This window comes from Trachurus trachurus (assembly GCF_905171665.1).
Source record: "Trachurus trachurus genome assembly, chromosome: 5".
NCBI lineage: Eukaryota > Metazoa > Chordata > Actinopteri > Carangiformes > Carangidae > Trachurus > Trachurus trachurus.
This window is the reverse complement of record NC_139896.1, coordinates 31,651,251-31,662,673: the sequence shown is the minus strand read 5'-3', so window position 1 is coordinate 31,662,673 and position 11,423 is coordinate 31,651,251. Positions and strand designations below refer to the sequence as shown.

Sequence of the window (11,423 nt, the reverse complement as noted above, 5' to 3'; positions counted from 1 at the left end):
ATGATAGTTATACACGTATATAAGCCAATTATAACACATTATAACTATATTTATAATGTATTATCGATGTGGGCATTGTCAGCCAGTTACTAACAATTATAACGTATTATAATACCTGACCTTATAAGTCATGATAAAATGCTATATAGTGTGTTATGATTATTGTTATAAAGCATATGATCATTTATCATAGTGTTTATAACTATAGTTATACAGTGTTATAACTGCATTATATATTATTTCATCATGTTTCCTTCTATATTAATATACATCAGACAAATTATCATAATCAGCAGCTACAGTATAAATGACAAACACTAAGTTAATTCAGTCACTACCGGTCCAGGCCTTTTCCTGCATGTCATACCCTCTCTCCCAACTTGTAACTTCTAAATTTGCTAACATATCTATTCTATTCTGCATTTTGTCCTATAATGCATGGGCCAGCTGAGCCACAGGGACATGAAGGATGGAGGAAGCAGAAGCAACATATGGATAGACAGACAGATAAAAGGTATAGGACATAGGAGAATGAGTCATATTCTACCTCCTCTCCTCACCACTCCCCCCCCCTCCTCTCGTCCCAGTGGTGCTGCATGCCCTGATGCTTGGTGACATCTGGACTTCATTCAAATCAGCATCCTTTCATTCATCCCCTCCCATTAACCAATAAGAGAGCTCAATCATAACAGAGCCGCCCCACTCATCCTATCCTGGCACCAATGAACATGCACTTGTGCTTCATTCTTTCATTCTCATGTACTGTCCTTCGGCCACAATGAATGAAGTCAGTGCAGCAAATCAAACGAGGAGCTTGATGTGGCATAAAGAGAGAGAGAGATGACTATAGAGTCTATATTTGCCCATGCTGCATGTCAGAATATAGAAACCTCAAACACGAGATTTGCATTTGATCATTCAGATCATGTTGTGCATCTGAGATGAAATACACAAGCTCTCACACACAAGCAAAAAGACACACACACACATAAGAGTGAAAGAATCATTTGAAGAATAACAAAGAGGAAGTGCGGGGACTTACAAGTGAGTTACACAGATGGAAGACAGGCAGTGTTGTGTAATGCAGTCAGTCTACTCTGAAAACTGACAAAAGAGAGAATTACATGGTAGTCATTCTTCTTTTTAGAAATGGCAGGAAGACATTCATCTTATGTGTAACATCTGGTGAGGGAGGACAAACAGACAAACACCACAGTGCTGTGGCGAAGCACCATTTGAGCAATCATTGATTCATCACGTTACTCAAGAGCACTACTGCGAAGCTGAGGAACTGGGAATTGGAACTGGTCAGAGCCAGTCTGCTGTTCTAATGAAGATTTACAGTTAACGTAAAAGAGAGGTTCTAGGTTTTTTTTTTCTTTTCTTTTTTTTTCAGAGACAAACTAACAAAATATTTTCTGTATGGTAATGTAATATCCTCCTTTTATTGATATTTTGTGAAATTAACATTAACCGCCTTACATTAAAACAGTCCAAATGTATCATTAAAATATTTGTACCCAATACAATGACATTATTGCACAGCGATAAACAAACAGATGTTTAAGGCACTAAACAAGAGCTGACCACCATCATGAACGAACCAAGAAAAATAAATGTGAGGTACAACCAATATTTGGCCTTTTTTTTTTTTTATCAGCAACATCTTTAAGCATTGTCCTGATGTTTTCCTGCCCATTTACTGTGGCTGTGTGCTAACATTTTAGCACAGTCATGCTTTTAAATTGTTTCCTGAGTGAGGAATCTTTGTTTTGCGAAAGAGAAATTTGGAGCACTCACTTATGTTTGTGTGATGTTCCTGTGACAGGAATTACAGTTGATCATGAAACAAGTTGTTACTAATAAGTATTCAGAGCAGAAAAGCCCTCACAGTAACAATGAGTAACTAAGAAAACTACTAGATTATGGGCTTGTAACATATGGTATCAACTGTTAACGCTGAAATACTGTACACATTGTATATTCATAATTATGCCACTCGTCAATTCCTCAATATCCTGGTGTTTTTTTCCCCCCTCCTGTTTATTACAATAGATCTTCCACTCTGTTTGGATGTGCCTGTATATGATGCCTTCAAAATCCAGACACTTAATAAGCAGCCTCTTTCATGTGTTGAGGTGAAGTGAGTCCCTGGGGGATTTGACTCTGTGCTGCTCAAAGGCAAGATTTCCTCTTACAGATGAAAAGGAAATGAAAGTGGGTGGGAAGTTGTATACAAAAGAAAGAGCAGGAGAGCAAGAGAGGGAGTTCAGGGGTAAGAGGTAGAGAGAAAGAAGGAGCAAACAACTGAGTTTGGAGTGAAAAGACAAAAGAGAGCAGGAGAAAGTGGTATGAAAAGACCAAGGAGTGCGAAGCCCCCAGAGGATGAGTCCTGCTGATCCTCCGGGTTTTCACCGAAGACCAACCAGACCACCAAGAGCCTGACATTTGTGGGTGTGAAGTAAAATGTCTCAACATTTATTGATCAGACTGACATTTGGTATCACACGCACACATATGAAAAGCTAGCATTAAATCACAGGCTGCTGGCACCACTGAATAACAGCAGGGACACATAAGAAATTCAGGGTGAAAGAAAGAAAAAAAAACCGAGGGATAAATAAAGAAAGAGCAACAACGAGAGACACAGTGAGGATGACAAGAGTGACAGAGAGAAAGACACGGAGAGTGCAGAACACAGCGGCGGTGGCAGCAGCATGTGATGTCCTCTGCCCTCTCACAGGGAAACGATTAAGTAACAGAGCAGAGCTGGTGGCTCTCTGTCTGCTTATTATTGAAGGGAATGAATGTACAGCTTCTCCAGAGATGCTGCTCATTCAGTAAAACCATCATTATGCTGCACCGTAGCTACTGTGTGTGATGTTAAACGGGACATCGTCCTGACATGAGCTCATATTTTACAGGCTTCAAAAACCTGTATTCCCCGGGAAATGAAGGTAATTACAACGAACCGATCATGACTTGAAATGAAGACGCAGAAGTAATTGAATTTTTTTTGGTACGATATGAAATGGGCGACGCAATATCAGGGAAGCAATATAGCACAATGTTTAAACAATTACGGATGTGCCTGTGTAGTGTTTGTTGCTTGAATTGAAGATCGGGCTCTCGGATAAGATGTAATATCTAAGATCGGGTTAGACAGCACACAAGACCTTCATATTCTGTAAATGTATTAAAGTTGGTCTTGGGAATACTGACAGCACTTGCATTTGTATGTGTCTGAACAGAAAAGTACAGCGTTGAGATAAATAACCTGCAGGAAATATTCAATGAATTTTATATTAAAAGAGCAGGATTTTTTTTTTAATGTCACTGAGTTTAAACTGTCTTTCATAAAACTCAGCTTAGATTAATTCACTTGTTATTGAGAGTTACTGTCTGATAATCATGTTTGTTTCAGGGGATAAAGTGAAAGTGTCTCACCCCTCATTAATAAAGATGATACAGAGGAAATATTCATCAACATGTGTTCGTTTTGCAGTCTCAACTCACACCAATGTAACTACCGTCATGCAAAAGATGTGACAGGGAAATGGAAACCAGTCCTCCTTTGACCACTATCAGATCAAGGAGAAAATATGAAATAACACATGCACCCTGTAATTGACTGAGCAGAGCCGAGTGCTGCAGAGTGGAGCAGAGAGGCTCATATGATCAAACACGGATCTAAATATAGGATGCTGCTGCATGATTTCTTCTGCTTGAGCAGGAATTTGCCCAACCTCAGCTGAGACTGAGATGAGAAGAACGAAAGGAAAGGAAAGGAAAAGGAAAGAGAGAGGGGACCAGCGGTTGCAGCTGCATTCAGAAATATATCTCGATACATTTCTCAGTGTATGATCAAGTGTGCGAGAGAGACAGAAAGCTGTGAGCTCAGTCACATGGTCCTGCATCCATCCCCATCCATCTGAGCACAGGGGAGGGTCGGCAGCGCTGTAATCTCTGTAGATGTGTCCATAAACGCTGGCTGGCTGCTTTACAATCTGTCCATCATCTCACCGTGCTGGTTGCCGTGTTGCCGTCTCAGAGGACAGTAACGGAATATGCATAAAAAACATTATGAATGGCACTTAACCCTTGACAGGTCTATCAGAGGGAAATCACACAGCACAACAACATGTCTTTGCTGTCACATTCTAGTTGTGAGTACATGTAGTTTCTTGGAAAGCAGAACTGTGTATTCACCAGACTTCATTCAGATATTTAGCAACTGAGGGATATTTACACTGAAATCTATCAGATGAAATTTCACAAAAGTGACCACGATCAGGTCAGCAAATAGGCTAGTGTAATTTTTATGTTCTTATCTCAATATTTTCACTTTTTCTGTAATTTTGACATTTGTTGCTTTTTCTTGCAAACTCGATTGTGAACCTTGTAGGACAATGTTTGACTTATTTCATGGTTGGAGTGCCATCTTATAATTCTGTCATTAAAAGACATCTTAAAGGGATAGTTCAACATTTTGGAAAATTGGCCCATTGCCAAAATCCCTATAGTTTTAGGAGGATGTTCTTACCTTTAATTGTCGGTGCAAGTTATTTTTAGAACAGCGGAGCAGAGCCGCAAGCTGCTCAGAGCTACGCTACGGAGGCTAATGGGATTTCTTGGTTTCCCTCATCAAACTCGTCAAATACACAATCCAATAACTCCAGAACGTTACGAAACGGAGTTGTTTTCGAAGTAAATTCATGCAGAACTGCTGATGTGCGCTCCCGTCAAGAGCAGTTTTTCGGGCAAGCAGTCTCTGCAAAACAACTCTGTCTCATAACCTTCATAGCGTGGTGAATGTGCAGGTCACAACTTGTCCACAAGAGCGTTTTGGAGTTTGTGCATTTGATGAGTTTGATTAGGGAAACCAAGAAATTCCATTAGCCTCCGTAGCGTAGCTCTGAGCAGCTCGTGGCTCTGCTCCACCGCCATTCTAAAAACAGCTTGCACCGACAATTACGAACCTATTCCTAAAACTATAGGGATTATGGCAATGGGCCAATTTGCCAAAATATTGAACTATCCCTTTAATAATTTAATACTCATGAGTTTGAGTTATGTTACATCTCATCCACAGTTGCTGCTGCTTCACTCTTCACTCACATGTCAGGTGTCCTGGCTCAGAGAGATGGTTTGGTGTTGATGACACAGTCTCAGTGGCTAAACTGGATTTAAATGTAAACCTTGGATCAATAAACATGTTTCCTAGAAGTTTTTGTAATGCAGGTTCATGAGAAATTTGAGCTCTGTCACAATCAGCGGCTCGTCTTCCTTTTTATCAAGAAGAAGATTTTCACGAATCAACACATGCTCCAAGAACTCTGGTCCATCTGCAGTCAATTGAAGTCAGTGGGCTAACACTGTTCAGCTCAAAGATGTATAAACAGGAGTCATTTATGTAGCAGAATAACCTATGAAACCTTTTTAGATGCACTGTATGTAAAACCACAAACAAAGGAGCTGCTGATAATAAAGAGTTCATGCATCACGGTTCTGTCACTGTTGGACAGGAGGCAGAGGCAAAGAAAGATAAGGGGAATTATAACAGCAAAAATAATTGCTATTCCTATAGGGCCATATTGTGAGCACGTGGTTATTATAGAATGAATAATGACCTGTTGGGTTCTGTCTGATCTTGGATACAAGTGCCCCAGTTTCATTACAAACTTGAAAAAAAAGACACATATTACTGTAAAAACTTTATTGTAAAGCTGTTAAACTGCACAAGAATTATCAGTAAAATGTTCACAAATCAGGATACTTATATATTGTTATTTACATTGTTTGTAGAGATGCAATCATTGTATAGTTTCCAACCTAGAAGTCACTAAAACAAGTTAATAAATAAGCAAAAACAACAGAAAGCAATGGAATTTATTTTTTGTTAAATACTTTATTTTTCAGCCTCAGTCAGGTTAAATGTCTGTGGTGGAAACGGCTAACAAGAGCCAAATAAACATTGCATTATGGGTCACAGGATATGCTTGGAAAGTAAAATCATATTCTGCACATTTGATGTTATCATTATAGCTGTAAAATAATTGTAACAGAAGTGTTTTTCTTTACACTGTCCTATTTTGTTTTGCTATTAGAAAAAGACTGAGCACTTCAGTGCCTCAAAGCTGTAGGCTACTACAGCAGGCCTGTTGGGTCACACTTAGTACTACTACCTGCAAAGAAATAAAACCAAAACCAAATCAAAAAGAAAGATAACATAAACTCATGAAAGAGAAGGAAATATCAAGTCATTGCCAAACTTTCGATTTTAATAAAGACAGGATGTGTCATACCAAGCTAAAACTCATGAAGCTGGTGCAGTACAACAGTCCAAGTCCTTTGTGCTGCTGTTAAACTGTATTGTGTTGCGCTGAGGCGGTTCAGGTGTTGAGCCTATCACCACTGATTTGAATTGGATGGACAAAAGAACAGAAACTCGTGTCAACATGACACACAATGAACCGCAGATTTGGAAAGTTGAGTCAACACAAGTTTCAACAAAAACTGATTATAACCTTCACGGAGGCAGTCAGATCTGTTCCACGGCTGCACTAGTTTTATCCAGGTGTTCCTAATAAACTGGCAGCTGAGTATGTTGTGACTCATACAGACAGACACATTTCATCTATTGTGGCTGCTCTTATTTTGGAGGAGTCACATTACATGAGCAGAGAGCGACCCCCAGTGGCCAGCTGCAGTGTGGACCCTCACATGTTGTTCCACCACCGGCCGACAGGGGGCGGTGTAATAAACCACGCAGACGAGCGTCATCGTCTTGACTCGCCTCGTCTTCTTCTCCTGCCCCGGGTTTGTCTTTCTTTCTCTTCCGGTTGTCGTCTGTTCGTGTGGCAGGTATCTATTTTTCCCACTTTGGCGGAGTCTGAAAATCTAAATTAATCCTCCCGTATGTTACATATTCGCACACAAACAGTCACTGATTTTGATAAAGCACTTTACTGGCAACGTGTCCGCCGCAGTATGTTTCAGATGTGGTCAATAAGAACAGATTAAAATGCTATCTTTCGGTGCTAACGCTTCTCTCAGCTAAAGCAGCCTCTATCACCGGGGCGTCATTTCTACATTCAGACAGTACCTGTGTATTTAAGTCCTAGATAAACCCTCACGTTGTCCTGTAACAGCTGCTGCCGTCTCATATTATTATTTTATCCAACAGCTAACGCACAAGTGTTTACATAACGTTTCTGGCCAGCGGTTAATACTGAGCTATCGTGAGCTAGCACACTGTCATTGATGCAAAACCCGGGATAACGTGAATGTCTCTGTGTTTTCTCCTCTTTAGATAAACCAGTGTCAAAATGGCCAAGTCCAAGAACCACACAACCCACAACCAGTGTGAGTATACGAGAGGAGTCTGAAGTTTATTCCATTGCTGAGTTTGTGTGGAGAAATGTGGCTCCATGGGCTTTACTCATGTAGCATGTCTGCTAAAGCTAAAAGTGTACTGCATAGTGCTATCTACCATGCACAAGCCTGAACTCAGTTGCCAATACGTATGCTCCTACTTGTAGCTTTGAATGCCTATCCTTCAAAAACACATGTATTTCTTGTATGGGTGTCTCTTATTCTCATGGGTCAATTTTCAGCTTCTAATTGTTTCCCTTCATGTCTGCACAGCTCGTAAAGCCCACAGGAATGGCATCAAGAAGCCCACATCTCAGCGTTATGAGTCACTGAAGGGGGTATGTACAGCTTTAAATGTGTGTACTGGTATTTTAAAAAGTCATGGCAGTGTTTCATCCCTGAGTTCAGTGTGGTCTCAGTGTATCTTGTCAACCATCACTGTGCTGTGCAGGTGACAAGATATCTGTATGATGCTGACACTGGTACTGTGTGTTTTTATTCAGAAGTGTAAATGCAATCATTATTTATGATTGCACCTATATAACATTTTCAGCAATATTGTGATAGTGCATGGACATCTTGGTCACTGTGATGATGATGATGATGATGATGATGATGATGATGATGATGATGATCAGTTTCTGCACCATTTTAGGTTAAATTAATCTTCAGAGAAATCCTGGCCATCACTTTGTAATTAGTTTGTATTTTAGCAGTCATGAATGCAGATAACTCAAAAATGGTATCAGTCCTTTCTCCCCCAAATTGACTTGGAATAAGTTTTTATGTTAGTAGTAGTTTGGATGAATGTACATTCCATTCGCATAAAACAGATGTATCTGAACTTACTTGTATAGTTTGAGAACCTTCCTTTTGGCTATAGATGTTGTTCTGCTGTTTTTGGATTTAGGATGCATTTGAGCACAAGGAGGCAGTCATTAGGGCTCTGATCTTCCTTTGCGTCTTGCTGTTAATCTGTCAGAACAATTGTTTCCATTTCTGAGGGGGTGTATTATGGGACACATGCATGTAAAAAGAAGTGTATTGTGCATGTGGCCAGAAACTGATTTACTCCAGCATGTCAGTAGTCACCTGGTAACATCAGTGTTTTTAAATGTGCTTAATGATAAGGAAGTTCCTTATGTTTTTCATGTTAGTTTTTACTGTGTGTTTGGCAACGTGTTTTGTACATTCTTCAAGTAAAGGGCTGTTCACGTTGCTCAGGTTTATCTAAAACTAGCCATACCAGATCTGTATTATCAAACCTGCTTCAAAGTTGTTAGACTACGGTAACTTTCAGAGCTGCATGAGCTGTCATTTTTATAGAGTGTAGCAAATATCATACCATGGCAGCCTTCGTTAGAAATGCTGACGCATCATTGGAAGAGGTCTGACAGATAATTGTGTGAAGTGGTGTAAAGGATCAGCAGTTGCAGCTTCTTGCCAGGACTTCAAATTGCAGCTTTACTTAACTGAGAGTGCTGCATTTTTATAAAACTTGTGGCCGCCTGGCCGGTCAAGATTTTGTACAAATATATTGTGTCAGCAGGACCTGATCTGAGTTTGTCTTTGGCTTTTTGAGTATTGTGCCATGTTGAACTGGTATTGTGCACCTTTTACCTCCGACCCTCCTGTCACTTGGCATGTTCACTAATTTATTTGTTTCTTTGTTGCAGGTGGACCCTAAGTTTCTGAGGAACATGCGCTTCGCCAAGAAGCACAACAAGAAGGGCATGAAGGCGGCACAGAAGGCAGCTCAGCCGAAATAAGCCGCCATCGAGTCACCGCCATGTCTGTCAGCGTTCCATAGACTGTGTTTCCACCATCACAATAAAGCTATGCTTTGTTAACAAACCAACATCAGATGGTACTTTTGTGTCCTTACTGCTCCTGCCTCAGCCTGAAACATTTAAAATACCTTCATTCATTAGGTTTAGGCTTAGTATGCATTTCATCTTCAACTTTGCTTTGGAGTTTAGAAAACGTGACATTTTAATGGTCTGAAGTTCAATTATATTGGGTAAAATTGATTCACTGTGGTTCCATTTTTTTTATTAGAACCTGCACACATTTCCAAAACTTTGTCACCCAGTCTGTCACCTATTAACCAGTTCTAAACTCTAAACCAGTAAACTCCAAGGTTCACTGAGTGGGGTAGAAAACTCATATTTTATTCTTTGATGTACCCTATTTTGTATTTCCAAGGAGAACAAAAGCTATGACTGTAGGGGTTGTACCAACTGTACAGGATTTTGTAACTTGTCAGTCACACTGTATTTTTCTTCATCACTATTCAACAAACCTACACTTTGTTTTTTGTCATTTAAACTTGTATTGGCAGCCAGAGAGTCAAAGATAAGACGAGATCAAATTAATCATAGTTACTGCTACAATTTTCAAAGTAAAAGGGATAGGGGAAGGGAAAAGAAAAAACAGCAACACCTAAACAAACAAAAAACGCATTTTTTTTTGTGGTACATACACAACAAATACATGGATTTAGTGGGGAAAAAAGAGAAAAGGTGGTAGAGTACAGAGATCAAATATTCTCAATAGTTCTGTGGGAGGGGGGATACATTGTGTAAACAATTATCAAACTGGGTGTGTACGGAGCTCAAACCCAACCGGAGGCTTGAGGATAATTTCAAGGTCTTCTGGAAAGAGGGAAACCTACGTATCATGTTAATTATTTCTCTCAGTAAGAGCTGTTCCTCATGACACATTTCCAGGAGATTTGAAAACCTACACTTGGATGAGAGGAAGTGTTTTTTGTTTTTTTAACCTAACCACAGATGATTAATCCAATGCTCTTGCTGTGAAATTGAAATAATTGATGATGGTGAATGTTTAAAATAGGATTGCGTTGCACCGTACATACAGTGCTTGTGGAACATTCTCAGATCCATTTTAAGTTTTAGACTTAAAATGACTTTGCATAAATCTTAATCTTCACTCAATGCTGCACAAAGAAAACAAAAAAATGATTCTAGAAATTAAGACTTAATATTTCACATTGGATAAGTATTCAGGCCATTTGCCATGACCCTTGACACAGCTCTCCTCCTATTTATCTTGATCACCTTCGAGATATTTCTACACCTTGACTGGAGCCCACCTGGGGTCTCTTCAAATGAATGGATATGATTTGAAAAGACACACACCCCTACACAAGGACACACAACTGTCACTGCATATTAGAGCCATGGGGTGGAAAGAGCCGCCTGCAGAGTTTAGACAGAATGAACTGTGTTTCAAGGATAATCTCAAATAACTTCACAAACAATAGCAATTCCCCCATGTGTGACAGGAAAGTAAAAAGACATCTCAAGTTTACTGCGAATACGCAAATGACTTCAGTTATATACTATATCAGTATCTCAAAAGTGAGTAGGCTACACCCCTCACACTTTTGCAAATATTTTATTATATGTTTTCATGGGACAACATTGAAGATATGACACTTTGATACAATGTAAAGTAGTCAGTGTACATCTTGTATAACAGTGTCAATTTGCTGTCCCCTCAAAATAGCTGGCAACAAAAGTGAGTACACCCCTAAGTGAAAATGTCCAAATTGTGCCCGAAGTGTCAATTTTTTGTGTGGCTACCTTTTTTTTTCCAGCACTTAACTGTCTTGGACATGGAGTTCACTAGAGCGTCACAGGTTGCCACTGGAAACCTCTTCCACTCCTTCATGATGACATCACGGAGCTGATGGATGTTAGACACCTTGCGCTCCTCCACCTTTCATTTGAGGATGTCCCACAGATGATCAATAGGTGTTAGGTCTGGAGACATGTTGGACAGTCCATCACCTTTACCCTCAGTGTCTTTAGCAAGGCAGTGGTCGTCTTGGAGGTGTGTTTGGGGTCGTTATCATGGTGTACTGCCCTGGGCCCAGTTTCTGAAGGGAGGGGGTCTCAGGGTGTAGTCACTTTTGTTGCCAGTGGTTCAGACATTAATGGCTGTGTGTTGAGTTATTTTGAGGGGACAGCAAATTTATAATGTTATACAAGCTGTACACTGACTTACCATTGTATCAAAGTGTC

General features: G+C 39.9%; 1 protein-coding gene across 1 annotated transcript; it reads left to right on the top strand.

Annotated features, from left to right (window-relative positions):
- Positions 1–6,791: 6,791 nt before the first annotated feature.
- On the top strand, positions 6,792–9,232 carry rpl29 (ribosomal protein L29). The gene is made up of 4 exons (XM_083972703.1): positions 6,792–6,864; positions 7,313–7,365; positions 7,648–7,712; positions 9,051–9,232. Exons 2-4 carry the CDS (start codon positions 7,329–7,331, stop codon positions 9,141–9,143), a joined length of 195 nt encoding a protein of 64 aa, XP_083828829.1. The 5' UTR covers positions 6,792–6,864; positions 7,313–7,328; the 3' UTR covers positions 9,144–9,232.
- Positions 9,233–11,423: the final 2,191 nt, after the last annotated feature.